General features: G+C 46.4%; 2 protein-coding genes across 14 annotated transcripts in view; both read right to left on the bottom strand.

Annotated features, from left to right (window-relative positions):
* Positions 1 to 13202, bottom strand: part of PRDM15 (PR/SET domain 15) — a 39474-nt gene extending 26272 nt beyond the window's left edge. For 5 of the 12 annotated variants that reach the window (XM_066979167.1, XM_066979158.1, XM_066979155.1 and 2 more), the window contains exons 1-6: positions 12973 to 13197; positions 10461 to 10496; positions 9897 to 9942; positions 6515 to 6608; positions 1827 to 1980; positions 726 to 978 (exon numbers count right to left, since the gene is read on the bottom strand). In XM_066979167.1, coding sequence (XP_066835268.1) covers positions 726 to 978; positions 1827 to 1980; positions 6515 to 6608; positions 9897 to 9933 — 538 coding nt within the window. In that variant the 5' untranslated portion in view covers positions 9934 to 9942; positions 10461 to 10496; positions 12973 to 13197. Of the gene's footprint in view, positions 1 to 725; positions 979 to 1826; positions 1981 to 6514; positions 6609 to 9896; positions 9943 to 10384; positions 10497 to 11692; positions 12355 to 12972 lie in introns of those variants that run through there. The other 7 variants (XM_048071443.2, XM_048071442.2, XM_066979135.1 and 4 more) reach the window with 6 other exon arrangements.
* A 1300-nt stretch (positions 13203 to 14502) lies between these two features.
* C2CD2 (C2 calcium dependent domain containing 2) overlaps positions 14503 to 22341 on the bottom strand; it is a 39947-nt gene continuing 32108 nt past the window's right edge. Inside the window, exon 14 of one of the 2 annotated variants that reach the window (XM_048071475.2) lies at positions 14503 to 18985. In XM_048071475.2, coding sequence (XP_047927432.2) covers positions 18759 to 18985 — 227 coding nt within the window. In that variant the 3' untranslated portion in view covers positions 14503 to 18758. The remainder of the gene's footprint in view (positions 18986 to 22341) is intronic. The other variant, XM_048071476.2, reaches the window with a different exon arrangement.

A 22341-nucleotide genomic window follows, 5' to 3' on the forward strand; every position in this document is an offset into this window, starting at 1 on the left:
CCCCAAATTATACTCAGCATAGCGATAACACTGTATAAGGAGTACTCCCAGCTCAACAACGTAAAGAAATTGCCCTTGCAATGCTAAAGGATCATGCCCTTTAGCTGTAGAAATGCAAAAGTAGAAGAAAACCGAGGGGGCAGAGGAATAAAAGGCTTCTGGCAGTTCTAATTCGGACTGTAATAAATCTGCTGCTTTTCTTTGCCAGTGCACAATCATGTGGAATGGCACCTCACATCTGAACTTACTTCTTTCTAGTAGCTTTCACGTGAGACTGCATAAGGTAAAATTAGTTTTAACTGTGCAACAGTTCTGAGCAAAACCAAAACATTTTCACTACAATTGTTAAAAAAAAAAAAAAAGGGCTTCTTCAACAAATCTGCATATGTTTGGACATACACTGACACCTGAGCCCCTTTACTCTTGTACCCTGAAGTGCTTCTGATGCAACTACCAGTTACTTAGTTAAGAACTATTTATCCAGGTTGTTGAGCCTGAAGAGGCCAAATCATCAACTAGGTCATCTGTTTTCAAAAACTCAGATATACCATGGTGAAGAACCCATGCTTTCTTCGTGTAAGGCAACCACATACGCAGGTTAGCCTGACTCTAAAGGCTAACATATTCAAGGTCAAGGCCTATTCAATAAACAGCACTGTCAACTACAACTATCAGTCCCTATCAGGACTGGGCCCTTAGGAAGGAAAAAAGGCCCCCACACATACCATTGGCAATACTAGAGACCTGCTTCAGCACTGGCTTTTCCATTTTTTTGGCGTAAAAAGCTGCATACCACACTCGCAGCTCAGTTCCTGGTGGGATGTCCCGGGACGTGGTGAAGTAAATATCATTATCGTGCTGGAAGGCAGTTAAATTTTGATGTTCGTGCTCAGTGGCTGGCCGCACCATCATCATCCAGTTGCAATCATCTTCATTTGAGGTGTCAAAGTAAACCAGGGGCCCATCCTTCTGGAACACCTACCAAGCAAATTATACATGCAATAAAACCATAACTAATAATGCAAAGTTAAGAATTTATACTTTGTGCTTTGTAATGGCTTTATATTCAGCGTACATCAGAGATGAAGCAAGCCTCAACACGTGCATGCATCAGGCATGTATCATGTATCAGTCTCATCTTCAGATGAGTAAGTCTGAGACAGACTACCAGGGGCAGCATGGGAACAAAGAGAACTTCTATCCCCAGAAGTCTTGCTATAGCCACTAGTTTTCCAAAAAATTTGAATGACTGTATATAGGTAAACAGTGTGGAATCCAAACAGCACACTGGGAAACACCCATCAGCCCACGTCCCGTCTCTAAATCTTTGCTGCTGAGTCATGCATTACTGAATTACATTTTTACTGTGGCATTTCTCCCACCAAACCTTTTCAAGAGATAAATAACGCAAATGCAAGACAGACGAAAATGCATTTATTCTGCATGTTCCATAAGAATAACGCACATGCCATGACTAAGCAAACAAAATCAAATTGAAGGGAGTTATTAAAAAAAAAAGAAATGAACTGCCATTGGCATGACACTTCCTATATCATCACATTTAGGTGACAGACAAGCAGTTTTGCTGACAGTATTCTGGCTCTATCTCCTATAAGAACATTAACTCCAAACACGCAGAAGAAGCCTCTAGATCAGTTCTTCTGCATCTTGTCCACAGAATGCTCGTTTAGGTAGACTGGTATAGGGCACGCCTAAAAGATGTCCCAAATTACCACCACCATTTTTTTTCCGTAGTAGTGGATAGCATAAAATCATCATGGGTAAAACAGACTCTCTTTAATTGCTTTACACATGCCGTATCTTACCTTCAGTGGAAAAACTGATTCTTTTTCAAGCTTGGCAACTCTCTTGGATTCAAATGGGCCAAACTGTGTACGTTTCACTAGCTGTGTCAAAGCAAATACTCCTTCAGTCCCATCTTCCAATTGTCTTATCTCCAAATTAGAAGGCAGAGATGATCTAAGATTGAAGAGAGAATTGAGTTATATATGGGATAAAACTGCAGGAACCCATCGAAGGAAGATGTCAGCATCTATTTCTCCAGTCTCTGGGGATAGAAGATAGTTTTCTGTCAAAATACCCTGATTTCCATGAGGATTTATAAACAGAGGAGAAAAACTACCAGCAGTGGAGGAGGGCCAAATCCGCAATTACTTGAGAGTGCTCAAGCAATATAAGTCCAAAGACCCAACAGGGTGCACCTGAGGGTGCAAGGGAGTGGTCCAGTACCGCAGTGAAGCTGCTCTGTGTCATCTTTGAAAGAAAGACCCTCGGCATCAGGGGAGGTCCCTGGTGATTAGAGAAAGACAAATGTTGCACTCTTCTTCAAAAAAGAGAAAAAGGAACTACAGGTCAATCAGCCTCGCTTCAGTCCCTAGGAAAATCATGGAGCAAGACACTTTGGGAGGTATTCATGGGCACATGACGAGCGTGCACTGGTTAAGTGAAATCCACACCTGACAAACCATTTGTCATCCAGGATAAAATGACCTGGTTCATGGATGAAGGAAGAGCACTGGACGTCATTTCCCTTGACTTTAGCAAGGCTTTCAACACGATCTCTGACCATGTTATTGTATCCAAGCTGGGATGTTATGGTCAAACACCAAATACAGCCTTGATTTTTCAGCTCTGTGCTAGCAAATGAAAATCTAAATATAATCAGATAGGCTACTGACTAGAACTTGACACTGGCTGATCTGCTTTCCTATCTAGATGAAGAGAAATACAGAACGATTACAATCTTAGTGATAAGCAAATGAACTGAAAAAAACTGCTTTCAGTTTTAGTAACAGAATATGCAATGTTACAGTCAGTAAAGTTCAGGAGACGTTTCTTAATGCTATTTTTCTAACCATATAGCATTTATTTTATCTTTTCAGCGGGACAGAGGAAAACAACCATCATGTGGTTATGCAACTAGACAGGGTGTTAAGAGATTCATATCCAGTTTGTGGTTAGACTTGCCCTCAACCTCAGACAAATCACTCTCTCAGATACTGTTCCCCAGATGTAAAATAAATTACATCTTGTTTCAATTACATTTCTTGTTTCCCTTTCTTATCCTACCGGTTTTCGGCTGTAAACTCTTCAAGAAAATAAATACATTTTTTTGTAACATGGTCATTTTTAAATTCTGCTTTTAAATCCAGCAGCCAACGCTTCCACTAGGGAACACCTATGCACCTGTATGTTCAAAAAGGCTGAAAACCAGCGCACACGCCATAATCACAAGCGTTCACAATTGGAAGATCTGGACACTACTGCAATCCTCCACCATACAAAGAAACAAGAGTATTAAATCACAAGGCAACAACAACAAAAAGCCCAACCATTAAAGGTACAAAATCGTAGTTTAACTTGTCACTGAATCTGTTTAGTATAGGTTGGAGTTACTGCACCGCCTAGTTTGTGACCAGTTTTTAGAAAAGCACCTCCATCACCAGTTTCATAGAATCACAGAATCGCCCGAGTTGGAAGGGACCCATAAGGATCATCAAGTTCAACTCCTGGCACCACACAGGTCAACCCAAAAGTTCAGACCGTGTGACTAAGTGCGCAGTCCAAACTCTTCTTAAACTCCAACAGGCTTGGTGCAGGGACTGCTTCCCTGGGGAGCCTGTTCCAGTGCGTGACAACCCTCTCAGTGAAGAACCTCTTCCTGATGTCTAGCCTAAACCTCTCCTGCCACAGCTTGACACCATTCCTGCGATACCATTCCTACAGGCATTTCAAAATTACCCTCACGTCCAAAGCAACTCTACTGTCAGGGATGTTACAACAGTAGCCCCCATGAACACTGGTTGCCTAAGTTCGTTTTTTGAGGATTTTCAGCCACAGGAAGCTGACGTCTATCAGGAACTTACACTGGACTGCTGGACTTCCTGAAGGCTCGGAGAAATGACTACTGCTCATGCACACATCCAGCAAACGTACACCCTGGGACACAAAGAGCATCCTGCCCATGCGGAGAGGGGTCATGGCACACGTGCAGCTGATCCAGCACATCAGATGTTTGTTACAAAATGATCCTGGGAAGACACAGTATGGCTTGCATAGCCAGAACATGTCAGACTTGCTGCCCACATGCCCATGGTTTCTGTCTGTGACTTTCCAAGAAATACAGAAGCTTCATAAAGTACCTGAGCTGGTGGAAGGGGATGGGGAGCAGGATGTGGCCCTCGCTATCCATGAGGAAATGGTTGGCGACCTGCTACAACACTTGGATGTACGCAAGTCGATGGGGCCGGATGGGATCCACCCGAGAGTACTGAGCGAACTGGCAGAGGAGCTGGCCAAGCCGCTCTCCATCATTTATCGGCAGTCCTGGCTATCAGGGGAGGTCCCAGTCGACTGGCGGCTAGCAAACGTGACGCCCATCTACAAGAAGGGCCGGAGGGTAGACCAGGGGAACTATAGGCCTGTTAGCTTGACCTCAGTGCCAGGGAAGCTCATGGAGCAGATTATCTTGAGGGTCATCACGCGGCACTTGCAGGGCAAGCAGGCAATCAGGCCCAGTCAGCATGGGTTTATGAAAGGTAGGTCCTGCTTGACGAACCTGATCTCCTTCTATGACCAAGTGACGCGCTTGGTGGATGAGGGGAAGGCTGTGGATGTGATCTACCTTGACTTCAGTAAGGCTTTTGACACCATTTCCCACAACATTCTCCTCAAGAAACTGGCTGCTCGGGGCTTGGACTGGCGTACGCTTTGTTGGGTTAAAAACTGGCTGGATGGCCAGGCCCAAAGAGTTGTGGTGAACGGAGCCAAATCCAATTGGAGGCCGGTCACTAGTGGAGTCCCCCAGGGCTCAGTGCTGGGGCCGGTCCTCTTTAATATCTTTATCGATGATCTGGATGAGGGGATCGAGTGCACCCTCAGTAAGTTTGCAGATGACACCAAGTTAGGTGCGTGTGTCGATCTGCTCGAGGGTAGGAAGGCTCTGCAGGAGGATCTGGATAGGCTGGAGCGATGGGCTGAGGTCAACTGCATGAAGTTCAACAAGGCCAAGTGCCGGGTCCTGCACCTGGGGCGTAACAACCCCAAGCAGCGCTACAGGCTGGGAGATGAGTGGTTGCAAAGCTGCCTGGCAGAGAAGGACCTGGGAGTACTGGTTGATAGTCAGCTGAATATGAGCCAGCAGTGTGCCCAGGTGGCCAAGAAGGCCAACAGCATCCTGGCTTGTATAAGAAGCAGTGTGGCCAGCAGGGCTAGGGAGGTGATTGTCCCCCTGTACTCGGCTCTGGTGAGGCCGCACCTTGAGTACTGTGTTCAGTTTTGGGCCCCTCACTACAAGAAGGACATGGACGTGCTCAAGAGAGTCCAGAGAAGGGCAACGAAGCTGGTGAGGGGTCTGGAGAACAAGTCTTACGAGGAGCGGCTGAGGGAGCTGGGGTTGTTCAGCCTGGAGAAGAGGAGGCTCAGGGGCAACCTTATCGCACTCCACAGGTACCTTAAAGGAGGCTGTAGAGAGGTGGGGGTTGGTCTGTTCTCCCATGTGCCTGGTGACAGGACGAGGGGGAATGGGCTAGAGTTGCGCCAGGGGAGGTTTAGGTTGGATATTAGGAAGAACTTCTTTACTGAAAGGGTTGTTAGGCATTGGAATGGGCTGCCCAGGGAGGTGGTTGAGTCACCATCCCTGGAGGTCTTTAAAAGACGTTTAGATGTAGCCCTTAGTGATATGGTTTAGTGGAGGACTTGTTAGTGTTAGGGCAGAGGTTGGACTAGATGATCTTGGAGGTCTCTTCCAACCTAGACGATTCTGTGATTCTGTGATAAAACTCATGAAGCCCATTGAACTCACTTCCCTTTTTGGGATCTGTGCTGCATTGTCATGATAGTTGTTTCTCCTCCTTAGCAAAAGTCCCACATTCTACACATTAATGTGAATTTTGCTTATAACGCCAGATTTCTTTTCTCTGTAAAAAATACACTACTCGCTGTTGTTTTCTCCTACTAGGTTTAGCCTATTTGTTTCTTTTGGCAAGCATGACTGTTTCTGCTGCGCTGTCGTAGGCTTACTGACAGGAGTATTACCCATAATCATTCATACAGGCTCACAATAATGAGAACAACTTGTTTTGCTTCTCAGTGGAGGAATTACAGAGGTTATACCAAGCAGGAGGATACAACCATTCACAGCCCTGGGAAACCCTTCTGTGCTTGTCTGAAGCCTGTATGGTACATCTGAGGAGAGGAACGAGCCGCAGGTACTCGACCAAGACATCACCCCATCTGGCGCTATCTCACTTTTTGCCAGAAACTTAAGCAAAGAAGCCAAGTCCCGATGAGCAGCAAGTTATTGTTTGGCTTCAATTCAGTAGAGCACTTAAGTTTATGCATCAGTTTTTCTACTTCCCTATCAAGGCTGTGTCCTTTTCATAGACTGGGACTTCACTTCTCAGCTGTCAACGTTAACAACCCAGTAACAAGCAAATATGACTTGAAGAACTAACGTAAGTGGTTAGCCAGCAGTGACACAAACGCTCCTTACCTGGCCCTGCTCAACACAAAGGAGTCTTTGACTGTCACCACTGGGCCCAGCTCAGGACACTCTGAATCATGGTACTGCCCACAGTCCTCGCACCCTGCAAGGAAGCAGACAGCAAAGTTCATGGAAAATGCTGTTGTAGTACAGCTGCCTCTTTCAAGAGCCAAATACAAAATCTAGCACAAAGCAAAATACTTATCAAGGCAGTGTTTTATTTATATTGATTAAAAGAATACGTATAACAGAACACTGAGGTGATAGCTGGCACCTATATAGGTGAGGTAATACACACTATGATCAGCACTATCAGTACACAACTGTTTAAATCTTCTCTCTGGGGAAAATAATTACCTTACATGCACAGGAAATATTCTGCTTAAAGATGGGATTATTCTTCTGATAAAGTGCCACGATGTCTAGCAGCCTGAGAAAACTGCATTACTCCCTTCATTAGAACCCAGGCTTTTAGAAACAGCTTGAATAGCATGGCCGTTTTAGAAATAAGAGACGCGAACCCTGTCCCCTGGCGCCAGTAGCAGAACCTGCGCAAGGCACGGAGGCAGAGCAGGCGCCGAGCACCCGATGCGCTCGCACTCCTCAGGCACGGCAGAGGCAGCGTCTGGCAGCGAGTTAGCAGAGCTCGGAGACAGCTTCTGGTGCCTTCCCAAACAAGCCGGCTGACTAAGCAATGCGCCGAGGCTACTCCTTAGCTCACTTTCAGCTCACCTCAATTAACTTCCAGTTTAAGTGTAAATTACTCAGACCTGAATGGCTCCTAAGAAATAACTTCCAGGCTGGGATGATTTGAAACTCTGTAAAATAAGCCAACTTAGCAGGATTTCAAACGCACATACACTGCTTCACGGTGAAAACCAGCTGTCAAACTGCCCTGCCCGGTCAGCTGCTGACGCAGCACAGGAGATGATCACACAGGGGTTATCTTCTTAGCGCTCCCCATTCACAAGGACAAGTCAGGCAACCCCAGCAAGGCTGCAAAGCAGAGGGTGGCTACACTTTGTTTGCGATGAGAACAAGAAAAAAGCAATTTTGTTCCACGGCATGCTCCCTCTGGTGAAGATAAACTGTACTCCTAACTGGAAACCTCTCCCTCCCAGTTTGTCTCACTGAACTAACAACTGGATCTCTTCTAAGACGAGGAAAAGGGATCCCAAGATACACAACACAGCTCCCTGTTGGTTGTGCTGTTTGTTTTCCTTTTTCTCCTGGCAAAAAACCACAAGAGCTTAGCAGTGAAAATCCACATACACTTCACAAATGGCAGGGCCAGATCATGCAAGCCCCAAGCCCAGCCACTGCTTCCCGCACAGCTCTTTGTGGTGCCTCCTGGTGAGCTAAGTCACAAAACAACCATTTTTTCCCCATCGGTTCATTTTTCAGCAGAAGGAATTTCCCAGCCCAGTTTGCCACACTGGGAGTGGCAGTTTACCATCCCACCATCCCACTCTTACGTGTGGCAAATTCAACTACCTGTAGCTCACGCTGCACTTAATACACTAATATAATCTGGGTTAAATGTAAATTTCCAACACCAAATAGGGTGGAGGAGCCACAGAGGAATGTGTAAAGGAGACTGCTGAAAAGAACCGGATTATCACCCGCGACGGGTTGTCACCACCAATGGGGACTGGAGGGAACAGCCGGAATGACAGCTTCTTAAACTGGCTTTGCTGCCAAAGGAAAGGAAGCACTTCGTTTGCTCTTCCCCTTATCTTTTGACGACACCGAAGCAGCCTTCGCTTCTGCAAAAATAGCCGCTGCACTGCTTCAACGAGCACTGCCCAAAACTACCGGTGGAAATAAGATACGTGTCTCTCGCTGCTTCATGGATGAACGATCAAAGCGGAGGGAACATGAGACTGACACGGTGTGGCACGTCTCAACATCCGAGGGATGCCTCGGAGCAGACAACCCCCACGGCTGGTCACGCTCGCCGTATGTGACGCCTTCAAGAGATTGCGGCCACGGGAGAAGTACAAAACTAAGCAAAACAGCATTTTGCCTAAATGCCAAAATACCCTGGGGAGGGCAAGTTCTCAAAGTTTTATGAAAAATTTTCCCAAACTCTCCTATGTCTATGAAATACATATTCAGTGGCGTTAACTGTGGGAGTGCACAGTGTCATTTATAGCAACTCGCTTTTCCTGAACTTGAGCAGTCCCCATGTTCCATGGGAAAAACATACAAAGAACACAAGAAAGTTCAAGAAATTTTGTGACTTCTGCCTCCACTGGAAGATGAAAAAGGCCATGTGACACCATTAATCTACAATTAGGGAACAGTATCACATCCCCATCCTTTTTGGCATCTACCAGGGTCTTTTTATGAAAACGAAGACACCGTAATCTCACCACTGGTATCTGCAACTCAACAAAAATTCCCACCAAATCATCACTGTTTTTTAAGGAGCCCCAATAAACATGTTGTAGAGGGAAGAGTTAGCTGCCATGAGGTCAATGCACAGCTGTGGAGCCATCAAGAGTGAAACACTGTGGATTCGTATCACCGAAGACATGGGCTCCGTTCTGCTCTTCCCAGATCAGATCCACAACGCCCAAGTCCCCTCTGCTCACACTTGTGTGAGCGAACTCTGCATCTTCTAACCCTTTCCCACCGTAGCATCAGATCTTGCACGTCCAGATGGGTGACAACCAGAGGGGTTAGGATGGGAAGCAAGCCTGCAGCTTGGACTCAGTCCAAGACTGAGGTGGACCTCAGTCCACCAAGCACAGGCTGCTGCCCGCTGTACCCCTGTGGCACACCAGCCCCTCTTCGTGCTCTGTGCTCTCATCGTCCCAGACCCCGGGGCACAGAGCCCAGGCTGGCACACGGGGTTACACGGCAGGAGGAGACCACAAAGCTGAGCTGCGAAGTGCTGGCTGAGCCACCGGAGCACAAAACCATAGTGAAAGGCATCAGCGAGACCCGGCAGGTCAGGCAGTGAGCACATCTCACACTGGGCTCATCCTCAAAGATTAACCAGCCCGCATCCTCCTGCTGGGGGGACAGACCTTGAGCTGGGGCTACAGGTCAGAGCTCCCCGTGCAAAGCCCTGGCTGCCAAAGCTGGCAGTATAAGCACAGGGCTTAGACTAGTCCCTGGCAAGCCCCGAGCCTTCAACCACACTTATTTCAGCCACAAAGAAGCTGTCTGCTAAGTCACATCCACAGGGCTCTTCATCTGTTTGCCAACGGAAACAGGAAAACGTGTATGCTTAAAATTAGCAGCGTTCTCTCTACTCCCCCATAAGCTGTCTGAGCTTCTTTTACATAAATAAAAACTGAGTCTGTTTTAGTCTTTAATTTCAAACGTTCTGCACAGACAAGTCACATCACAAGAAGTAAATCATCTTCCTTCCAATACTTACAAATAAACATAGTCTCATCACTGCCATCTTCAGCCATTTTTTAAACCTGCCAAAACACAAAAGACGAAGTTAGTTCTGAATGAGTTTTACTTTCACCATATTAGCGAAACATCCCGTTACGGAGTGATGATGCTGACTGACCCAGAGCACACCCAAACACACTCCTGGCTCCTGCAGGGACAGAAAAGGAAAATCCCCCAGTGACTGCTGTGTTGTTACATGTGCTGCTGAAGTCACTAGCAAGAAGCCCAAACGGAGCTTCACGGGCACTTCTCTCTAGGCAATGTCATCTTAAGCAATTCCCCTCCCGCCAACCTCCAGCCATTTCTCCGTGTCTCTGCACCCTGTGTTAGAAGCTCTTGTGGAACCTCAGAACAAGCAACATCATATTGCACGGTAGATTAAAAATCATTGGTGAAGGGTTGGATTACTGATTTAATAAACACAACAACCTTAAGAACCTAAACTCTGCAGATATGATCACAGACCTGTTCCAAAGGCAAACGTACAGTTTGGTAACAAGCATCACGAAACAGGAAATCAAATCCCATCTCTGTCACTGACCTGCCATGAAATGGTAACCCACCAATTTGCTTTCACCTGTAAAATAAGGATAATCCATATTCACTTTTATAAACCAGTTTTACCAGTATGTATTAAAAACTCTCATAAGCACTATTTATTGCTCCTCGATGTCTAGACGATCTGAATTACTTTTGGCAAGCAGCCTGTGATTATGCATGACTAAGATCACACAAGTGGGCTCTAGAAGACAGTTCTCCCTTTTCGAACCTTGAAATTCTCCTCTTCAAATAAGGAATCTTCCCAATGCCCCAGCAAGAGGCAAAGCAACACGAAGAACCTGACTTAAGTCCAAGAGAGAATGAGGCTGCAGAAACAGCAAGGACATTGGTCAAGAAGAAAACAGGCAAGAGTAAGAGCCTGAACCCGTGAGGAGGAGGAGGACAGAGGAAAGGAAACATGACCAAAGACACACCAGGCTGGCAGAGGCCTGTTTGAAAAAAGGCATAGAATTTGCTACTGCAACAACAAAAACCTGTCCAAAGATGCACACAAGCCTGGGCACCCCAGCCTCCCTGCATAGCCCTCCCAAATCCTTCCTCTCGCCGGCAGCACAGCCCCTCCTAACGCCTGCTGCCTTGTAAGGGGCTATTGCTGCCAACGTAGCACCAGCCGTTTATGGCTCCCGGGGATTAAACACACGTAACAACACATTTACACGTTTATACAGAAGTCTGGTGCTGGGCAGAAGCAGCAAATCAGGGAAATTCCCCAAAGCTCTCTTCCTGAAAGCAGTATACGCAATGAAACAGGTAACTAGTACAAAACAAGCCATAGAAAGTGAATCATAGACTGATGGCAAGAACGGTTGTGTTTTGCTTCCTAACCAAGATGCTCTGTGGATGCTCTGCACTATTTCAAGAAGTGTATGTCCAGTTATTTTTAGACAGTTTGTGTCCTGACAAGACTTTCGTCCTAAATACGGCTGAATTAACAAGTACTCTTCTCGGTCAGTGGTTCAGATACACAGGGGACACTGTGCAGCAAGATCAGCAGCACCTCTGTGCAACCTGCTTTTCAAAGGTGCACGTGCTTTCCTGTGTCACACTTCCCAACCAGCAGATTGATGACATGCAGCGTTACCAGAGCACCAAGGTCAATCTTGCTCTAGCAGCCCTAAGATCAGAATAGCAATAAAGCAGGGGGAGAAATCATAGTGGCATAAATACCGGTCAAGGTGATGGAGAGAAACTGCCAAGGTCCCTCACACGTACCTCACTTCACTGAGGAGACTCTATATGTCAGCTATTATCTGCATTAGCTTAATTTTCAGTTTTGTAGCAAGCGCTTTCACTTTCCACAGAGCAAACTTTCTGATTCAGCCTCCATCTTTCCTGTGCTCAGCACAGTGACCTGCTGTGCTCTGAAAAAAACAGGAACGGGCATTAGGTGTCAAATACAGCCGCGTCTCCGCGTGCAGGTGCAGGAAGAGGACTGACTGCCTTGCACTATTAGTCTTTGCACCGTTACGAGCTCCTGAGGGGTCGTCTTCTCCTTCCTGCTTTATTAAAGCGTAAGGAAGGAAGGACCCCAGAAGTGGGTTTAAGGATCCTGCTTTGCAGACGCGCAACTTCTCACCTGTGGGCTTCAAAACCCCTGGCAAACCTCACAAACCCCGTGGGCTTCTGAGCCCAGTGCCATGATGTCACCTGCTCCGGCTGCTAACCCAGGCGCCACACCACCTCACGCGGCGGCACCGCGCACACACTTCACAGGGTTTATTTTACCTTTCATCTCCTGTTACGTTATAGATTTTTTATTCAGGGCTATTTTTTCTTTATTTTGAAGCATTTCTGTCAGAAAAGTATTCCACGAGGCCACCCATCCCGCTGCACCTAACTACACCGCCTTGCACGGACAACCAAAGCCAGTGAGAACTCCCTTTATTTTTCACGTAAATATGTCACTCTCTACATATTTTTCACATTAAAAAAAAAAAAATATATATATATATTTATATATACATATTTCCACACAAAGGGGCATGGATCGCCGGGTGGCCACAACCGAGGTGGAAACGCACTCCGGGGGGCCCTCCCGTGCCCTCAGAGCGGGGCAGAGCGGGCGGGCTCCCCAACGGCCGTAACGGCCGTAACGGCCGCAACGGCCGCCGCCCGTCACGGAGCCCGCGGGGCCGGCGGAGGGCTCCCGCTGGGGCCCGAGCCGCGATCCGGGAGCGGCTCCGCCGGGTTTTGCCTCGGACCCGCGGCGCTCGCCCCCCTCCCTCCCTCCCTCCGCCGCGGCGGCGCGGCCGCTGTAACAAAGAACAGGCGGCGTGGAGGCGGAGGAGGAGGACGGGGAGGAGGGGACGGAGCCGCCGCCGCCGCCGCCGCGCCCGGAGCCCGCCCCCGCCGCCGCCCCGGCCCCGGCCCCGAGCGCCCCCGGGGAGCGGAGGGGGGGGGGGAGCGATGAGGGAGGAGGAGGGGAACCGGGGTGGGGGAGTGGAGGGGGTGTCCGCGCGCGGGGTGGGGGGGGCGCGGGGCGGCGGCGTTACCTGCCCCGGGAACGGCCCGAGCCGGATCGGATCCGGGCTCCGGGTTCCGATCCGCTCCGGAAACCACGCGACGGCGGAAGACGGCGCGGCCGGGCGCGGGGCACGCTGGGAGGTGTAGTCCTCGCCGTGTCGTCGTCCGCACAGCCCCCTCCCCAGGCTGCCGCTGTGGTCGGGGGCCTGTGTGAACGGGATCAATAAACGAATAAATAAAGCGGTTGTCTGAGCGTCGGAGTGCTCGTTTAAGGGGGATAAGCCTGTGCTGTGTAAAAGTGGCCCTGCTTTTCTTCTCTGTGAGGGCAGTGAGGCCCTGGGACGGGCTGCCCAGAGAAGCTGTGGATGTCCCATCCCTGGAGGTGCTCAAGGCCAGGCTGGATGGGGCTTTGGGCAGCCTGGGCTGGTGGGAGGTGTCCCTGCCCATGGCAGGGGGGTGGAACCAGGTGGTCTTTAAGGTCCCTTCCAACACAAACCAGTCTGTGGTTGTCAGATCAGGAGTTAACTGCGCGTTTCTTAGCCAAAGCAGTGTGGGTTCACAGTGCTTGTATGCCTGGACCCTGCAGCTCTAACACGCTTTCTATGTATATTTTTTCAGTATTAGCATCAGGCCGTGAACTTGTGCGTTATACCTGGCTCAATCCTTGGAGCAGAGACGAAAAAAAATGAAGATCCCTTTCATTCACTGTTCAGGAACGATGAACCAAACGACAGAATGTGGCACCACTACGGCACCTGCTTTTAGCTCAGATGCTTCTTGTCACTTTTGCTAGCATACCCTCATAGCATCACAGAAGTTAAAAATAAATAAATAAAGACCCAAGATTAGAGCAGAAAGGAAAATGAGGAAACTTTATCAGGAGACCAGTAGGGAATTTCAGCTAAGCACTTCAAGTATTTGAAATAAACATGCAGATAGATGTGGGCAGTAACTCTCAGCAAGGCAACATACAATTTCCTTGCAAAAGAAGGTGCAACACTCACTTTTGGGAGGGACAAAAAAACACCTCTGTAGCTATTTTCATGTGAATGTTTTGTCTTGTTTTCCTCTGGTCTGGTAGGGCTTGGTGGAAGTATTCATTTAGAAGATAATTTTTTCAGCAAAAAGATTGCAGGAGAACCTTATTCACAGGCAGTGCTCGTTTTAGTACTGGTGTCTTTCATACAGGATCTATGCACTAACACCCCTTTTGCCTCCCAGTATCTCCCCCAAATTACAAATGGTTTCAGGATAATACAATAACACTGAGAGATGAAATAATGAGTAACCACAGTGATTCCACAATTCCCCCTTCCATTGGATTCCCACCCTGTCCATGTTTTAGATAATTCTCAAGGAACAAGAGAGGGCTACTTGTATGGCCGGGCGTGCCCGGATTATCAGAAAAAACCCACTGTGTTGGCAGACAGTAGGTGGAGGAGTCTGCCCCTGGATAAGCAGGTGGAGGGTCTGCATTAAACAACAGGTCAAATTCGTGAAGGAGGGTAGAAAACTGCCTACAAAGGGTGGCTGACTAGGTACGTAGGACAGCACACAACCCAGAGACAAATGGCGTTTATTGTATGTACAGCAGTAGTTATTTCTTTAAAAAATCCTCACGCTTTTTAGTGATGTAATAAATCTGTACATCGTAGGCTTCTTAATTACACCAACTTAATTTTACATACACACACAGAAAAACAACAAAAAAAATAAAACACCACAGAAGTGACCATCACAGTTGTATGCTAGGAAAAAATGTTTTACTCCCCCTGGAATATCAGAGCATAGTACATTATTGGGAAATACAAAGTTACAGGATTGGAAAGACCTCAGATCCCTCCTTCACAGGTACTTCACACCCTGCCAGCACCTTGCATAGTAGCAGTTTGGATATCCTGAGTGAAATGATATTATTCACCCTTGACTTCAAGCAATCCTCCCTGTTATGTAGTTAATCTTGAACTGTTTGTCACCAAGGCTGCAGCTCAGCAACACACCGAGGCATTTGATAACTTAAAACGTGAATAAATCCACCTAGGTGCCGTGGAGGTCAGAGCAGGACGTCAGCTGTGCCTGCTCACAGGGGGAATGAATGCCTTTGGAGCTCTGGTACGCTTCATTCTGGAGCATAAGTGCTTATCTCAAGCTTCAGCTCTACAGTTAAAATGAAGCAATAAGCTAAAACAAAAAAATCCAGATGACTCCCACCTTGTAGAGAGCTCTTGGCCCTTGTAACACCAAGATTTACCAGAGCTAAAAGAGATGTTAAAACAAGAGCAAGGCTCACTTCCCCCATACACATTCAACAGCATTTTATGTAGTCAATTCCACTTTTTCCATGATATTTCATGTAGCAAGAACACCAAAACATTACTTGAAATACATAGCCGAGAGCTTTCATTTGAAAAAAAAAACAACACCTGGGACTAGCGAGGAGCTGCAGTACCAGAAACAACCCTAAAATTTCACCGATTCTCAGAACTGGTATTGCAGGCAACAAACAGCATGGTCTGAAAAAAGCAGTGCTGGAAACCGAGCCCTCTCGAGAGCCGGGCAGTAACTACGGGTCTGTATGACACAGAGCCCCAGCCAAAGAGCCAGCACGGGAATAAAAATCTAACAGAAAGCATAAGAATAAAGCCCAGAATTTATGCTTGCACAGTTTTATTACCTCTCCATTAAGCCGAACAAATTTGGCAAAGGTATTTTGCTTTTTAAATGAATATATTTTTTTTTCCATTATGACATCCCTTCTCCTTCCTGCAGCCTCAGTTTCAGAAATGTTGTGTATAGTTAGGAGTGAAATGACTGACATTTTCTCCTGGGGTGAATTGGATGTGAAACACAGTGATTTAGGGATAAAGGAGCCCCTCCTCTTTAAAGAGACTTTTAAAGTGATCTTTAAGTGAACTTTAACAAAGTTACCTAGCTTGTATTCACATGAGATATTAAGCAGCTTTATCACTTTAATTTACAAAGAAATTTTTAATTCTTGTACTGCTTGTTCAGTCAAAATTCCCAGAAAAGCCAAGGCAAATCTTGGCTAGGTAGGGATGCAGGTCATCATGTCATAAAAATGAAAAGCTTAAAGGTCATAAAGCAAAAGCAAATCACAAACACAGACTAAGAAGGTTCAATTATGGGCAGAAAAATTTATCTTGTTTTTACAAGATGACAAAAATTATTTTTTGGAAGAGGTGAGGAACACATGCCAGCCAGATGCAGAGGTCAAACATCAAACCAAACGATGTTTATTTTCCTGAGGAGTGAAGCCAATTAAAAAACAAGATTCCCGTGATTCCCTTTTAACCCCAGATGCCTTGCTTTCCTCATCTTCATAATCAATTCTCTCTCAATATACGTGAGCCCAAATCTTCACACAGTTTGCAGTATATAATATATATATATATACACACACACACATTGCAGTTCCCACCATTAAGACACACATTTAGGCAATTACCAAGATCTTCAGAAAGATCAACCAAAAAAAATAAATGCCTCAGGCTGTATCTGTTCTTTGGGGTAAGTAAGATACAAGCAAACCCTTCTGTATTCTGCACGGTATTCAGTGTTATTTCCACCGCATTCTACAGTAAATGATAAAGCTTCTGTAAATTAAAATCCCAGTTCAGTAATTTAAACAGACTCCAAGTAGTGTTAGATACTCCCTCTACATTCCCAATTCTCCAGCTCTTAGTGTACAAGGTGCTATCCACAGAGCTGTATCGCTTTGTTTTCTCCAATTTGGTGGTTAGTCTTCCTCCTTCAGCAAATAAAACTGAGCATTTAAAACATAAAAGGGGATTTCATCACCCACCCTGCCCCATTATGCAAAGAGTTCCTAGCAAAGTCGGGGGGGAAAAGTGCATGTTGAGGGAACTTAACTTCAGGTTTTTGGATGCTCAGATCGCGGTCTGCTATAGAATGAACGCATCCTAACTTCTGTTTTGTGTTAAATTAACTACAAACAAAAGTGTTCACGCACATTCAAGCAGGACAAACCCGTATTACTAAACTGGGATTTTTAAACACGTTACAGCTCCAGGACACTCCTGTGTAACAGATATTCAAAACATAGAATATTAAAATGCCTTCAAGTGTTTTCATAATAAGCAGCATGCTTAAACATACAGCCATTTGATAGTCTGGACTGCTGTACTACAGTGATTTTACTAGGTTACACATAAATGGTATTTTTTAAACAGTAGACTCAGTTAAAAGATTTTGACAATTCATTTTTTCTACTATTTTGTTGTAAAAAAAAAAAAGAAGAAGAATCTAGTTTTATCTCTGTATTTACCAAGGAATCTAGAGTCCATCGGAAGTTTTGCTACGCGTCTCTGTTCTTCAGTGACTTTCTATTTTTGAAGAATGGTTTAAGTTGAAAGCCGAAATATCTGCCAAAGCCTTGGATGTCTTTTAAGGGGCAGGAAGGGGAAACCCTGTTGGCAAAGCAGGCACAATCTATCTTCCATTTGTGTCAGCAGTTTTGATGGAATGGATGTTTTTATTGGAGAAAGCGAACAGGCTTGGTCCTTTGTCCTCAGTAGGAATGTATACAATGGAAAACTACAGGTATCCATGAAAGGTGGCACCTGTGAAATACTGCCTTTTACCCTTTTAAATAGCTGAAACAAGAACTATGACTTTACTTTCACCAATTTTTCCTTTCAGGAGTTAAAGGAGCCAGCTGCAATGTTTAACGAGGGAAAAAAGTCAGAAAACCAACTGAACAGTCACCCCGTGACCACACTGGTAGATCTAGAAACTGAAAGACCGAGGGAGCTGTGATCATTATTTTTTTAAAAGCTCTCTTCACAACTGTGTTTTCTAAGATCTCAGTAAGTATTTGGCAAGTAAAACAAGCTGTCTAATGAGAAGTTTATATAGGGTTAAATATGCTCTGTTCGACACTTATTGCTCCTAGCTTTGCATTTGATATGATGGTTTATTTCCTTGTCTAACAAGTACTTGGTAGAAGGAATTAGAGCCCCTAAGATAGGTTTTTGCGTTAGCAGCACAGCTTCTCACACAGGGAAGAAAAGCTACAGAGGAGAAGTCTTAAATGTTTTGCTTGCAAGTAGACTCAAGTAGACTTTTAAAAAAGTTCTGTTTTTTAGAGTATAACTTATGCACAGAACATTAAACAATATGCTAGTATAAGTGTTTGCATAATTTATTGATTTATGGCTAGTATAAAAGGCATCTCTCCACCTACATGGACTGAGCAGTTATTATAGCAGGCTACAGATATTACAGTAGGCTATCTTAATCAGCATTTTAGTTCTGCTTCTGAAAACTTACCCGTTTCCAAATTACAATACAAACTGGATCTGGGTCTCTCTTTTCCCTTTCAGCCTGACCAGAAACACAAGCTGAGACTTGCGTTGCTACTACTCCATGCTGCAGCAAGGAAGCACAGTGGTATCTTCTCTCTTGATAGTGGTTCAGCCATAGGGCAGGTATGATTTTTCAGTTCTCAGCTCCCCACTAATGTAAACTAGGTGCTCACGTGCAGGTCCTCTCCACCTGCACCATTCCCTGTCCTCCCTCATCTTGTACAACACCCCACACAATCCTCCAAAAGCTGTCACGATGCAATTAGTGCTGCTTGTATTTGGAGGAACAACTTGATAACCAGAGAGAAAAGCGTTCTGGAAGAATAAACAAAAAAGACAAGCCTTCTGTTTATTCCTTGACCACTGCATTAGTGAACATCATGTCATGCAAGTCATCAGCTGCATTCGTATTCTCTAGTACTGCTCTGTAAACAACTGATGTGCAATACCCCACCAGAGAGCATCCAGTCTTATACACATGGTTCTGCCGAAGCACCGTTCAGTTTGCTCTTGCTTTTGTTCTTGGAAAGCAGCTTCCTGTTAAGAAGACGTGAAAGCGTGCCTCCCTTCTTGCGCGTTTCCTCCGACAGGGGCTGCTGCAGGTAGACAAGATCGTTGTGCGACTGGCTCATTCCTGGGTCCTTCTGATGGTGTCGCCGACGGAAGAAGAGCTTCGCGCTTTTTTTCAAAATCCCACCTGCAGAAGCAAAGAGCAGAGGCACGGGACACTTTAGACAGAACGGGCTGCTTTCCTCTTGGACCACAGCTTTAGCTGTAATTGCAACACTACTAAAAAACAGCCTGGGTCTCAACATTTCCAGTTTGAGCACAACCCTCTTAACAATTCCACGTTAGAAAGCTAAGAGAGTGGTGCATCTAAGCAATAACATTGATGGTTTGTAACTGATGGGACGTAGGAGCACGAGTCCCGCATTGAAACAAGTGATTTTGGATACTGGCAAACGTGAGCAATCGCTGTGCTTTCAACCAGAGGCACACATACGTATGCTACATGCTACTGACTCCACCTTGCCCCACTCTTGACCCAGCTCTCTCCCAGCCAAACACCACGGAGAAATTCAGGCTGGGTGAAGTTATGTATTTCTCTGCTTCTCCTCATTCCATGCAGGTATCATGCAAACTGAATCGCTTAGATTCACGACAGACTGTGGTAGCTCTAGATCTATGCACATACACACGCTCTTATAGCTAGCAGAAAAGTTCAGGAGAGAAGAGCTCACACGCATTGCTGGAGGAGCACTAAAGAAAAAAGTAGTTTTTCCTTCAGTTCTCTCTGAAATGATGCAGTTGAAAAGGAAGGAAAGCTACCGTGCAATCTATCTATGGGCAATCAAGTATTAACCCTCTGATTTCAACTTCTAAAGTCAATCCACGCATCTCGGGCAAAGTTGCCTTCCTTACACTTTGTTTCAAGTGTTCTTCTGAAAGCTATGATAGTGTTCAAACATACACATGCACAGCGTTTAGTGTGGGTTGCACACTGGGTTCTCAAATGTCAAACAGGCATATGCAACCTTTCTAGTGCAATAAGAGTACGGCATATTTCACAGAAGGAATGAAATAGAGAAAGAAGTGTTACTGTCCGCTGTTTCAGCAGTAAAAGGAGCTGAAACGAAAAGATTACCCCGTTATGCACAAAGTGAAGGTGGCATTTTAATCTGAAGCGCAGTACACAGTTGGTGCCTGAGCTCAGCACCTGGCAGCCAGCCTGCACACAGCAGACTTGAACAAGCCAGGCCGCACGTATTCTACAAGAGGTCAGCACCATCACCTAGAGTAGCCATCATCAAGCACTCGCTGTTTGAAAATCCTGTTAGAAATAACAATTCACCTCAAATAGATTGAAAATAGTATTACATCTGCTTCCAATAGATTCAGAAATTTGCCCAAATCCCTTCTTGTGGTAAATTAGTCCAGGTTCCTTTATTTTGTAGTACTCCTCCTCTTGATCCCATGTCAAACCTGCTATGCAGCCAAGGCAATTGCAGCTATCGTCTCACCAGGGCTTCGTGCTGGCCACACCAGACACCAGTAGTCTTCTCTCTTTGCAAGCCCTGGCTGTTTCTGCAGCCAGCATCGTGCCAAATTCCACCTTCCCTTTCCATGTGCGTGCCTGACGTGTAAGGCAGCTCAGCTGGCAGGGATGCTACCAGCGGCACCCAGCCCGATGTCAGCACATCGGCCCAGCGTTAACACGGTGGTCGTTTTGTGCAGAACTGGGCACTGTCGTCGCCCCAGTGGCACAAGCCAATTTGAACGAAGGAGGACCCAGGTAGCAAGCCAACACAGGGGGTTTCTGGCAGTCAGGCAGGGTACGTGAGGACAGTCACCTCCCTGGCAAAGCTTCCGCAGCCTGTTCCCCTACCATAACCAGGTTTCCTTACTCCTTCTCAGATCAACTATCAGATTTTGTCACCACATGGTCTCCATTCTGCTTTTCCTCCCATTGCAAATGGGTGCAAAAAGCAACACGCAGACTAATTCCTGCATGTGATCGTGTCCAACAGCTAGGATTACATCATTATCAAAGGACTCGATGCAGGCTGCGTGGCATTTTGCACAGCAGCAGCTGCAGAACAGGCAATTCATGGCAGCCCTGCTCCACGCAGCCAGATGCTTTGTTCAGACCGGAACACTTACAAACATGTGCTTGGCATTATTACTTTTTATTTTAAGGACTAGGCACTCAGCATCCGGGAGGATATTCCAGCGTGTTTTGCCGCGCTGCGGCTGAGACTTGGCTCACCAGGCACAATGGGATTGAAGCAGAAGTCAGCTGAAAGCAACTGGCACTCATGGGTTTGACTCTTGACCGCTCTCCCATCACCCTCTGACTGATCACTTTGGCAAGGCAGTACCACTTCAAGCTCTTGTCAACAGCATAAAAGAAACAGTGTTTTACCCCGTGACACTGACGGTTGTTAATATGCAGGGGCTGGGGGAGGTTGCTGAGGCCCTGCTGCTGTGCGGCTTTTGTTTTAGCACTCAGCTGTTCTGCCCAGCAGACTTGGCAGCTGCAGCTGAAGTTGTGCCAATGGGAGGTACAGGACAGAAGAGTTTATCTGTAAACAGATACTTAGTCCTATCCATTCAGACTGACCTCCCTTCCTAGGGAACAGAACCTAACCAAGACTGCTGCAAAACTTGCGCTGGTGGCCCAGGACAACTCGCTGCAGCTGAAAAAAAACTGCAGGCAGCACTTCCCTGAGAACAGCACGGCCTCAGCAAAAGCAGGAGCCCCCCGGACGTGAAAGCTTGTGTTTTCAGAGGTACTGAGGTCACTGGTACCTGGAAGCTTGCCACATCCCCACTGCCACCCATCAGTCTCCAGCCAGTCTGGCACGTGCTGCCTGCCGGTGGCTCCAGCTGCTGTGGAGGCATGCACCCCGACCGAGAAGATAGGGCACAGGGCAAATCACAAGCTTGGTGATGCTCGTGCTGTTTGCATGCTTACTTTTCAAGTTCAACAGGATCCGCATGCCAACTTTGCCCCTAACACCAGGAGACGAGCAGAGAGTCTCAAGAGCACCGTACAGACTCAGGTCTTCACAGGCTCCTGAGCACAGCTTAGGGTGCTCTGAACAGGCTTGTGGGGCTAGGATCACTTTGTTCAATAACATACATTAGATTCAGATTTCCTTCCACATCTACTAGGATATGAATGGAGATGCTTCTTTCCATTCCTTCCCAACTCCAAAACAGTTTTTAATCCAAGTGATTGTGTAAATAGCTGCTGAGGAACTTGTAGCTCAAGGAGTTTGGCTAGAAATGGGATGTAGAAAACTGTAAGCAGCAGCTTTTAAAATAAGCATTCTGTGTATGCATATCCAGTATGGGGTCACACACGGTTTGCACGAGCAGATGGTTGACTGATAACCAGACAGGACAGGAATGGGCATGATGGACAGAGATCAGGAGCACAGAGCACCCCTCCAAGCCTTCCTTGCTGTCCACTCTGTGTGACCCACCTGGACAGCACACCCACCAGGAAAACCATTTGTTACGGCAGACTAGTCTGCTAGGGCATCTGAG

The sequence above is a fragment of the Anser cygnoides genome, chromosome 1, assembly GCF_040182565.1.
Source record: "Anser cygnoides isolate HZ-2024a breed goose chromosome 1, Taihu_goose_T2T_genome, whole genome shotgun sequence".
Classification (NCBI taxonomy): Eukaryota; Metazoa; Chordata; class Aves; order Anseriformes; family Anatidae; genus Anser; species Anser cygnoides.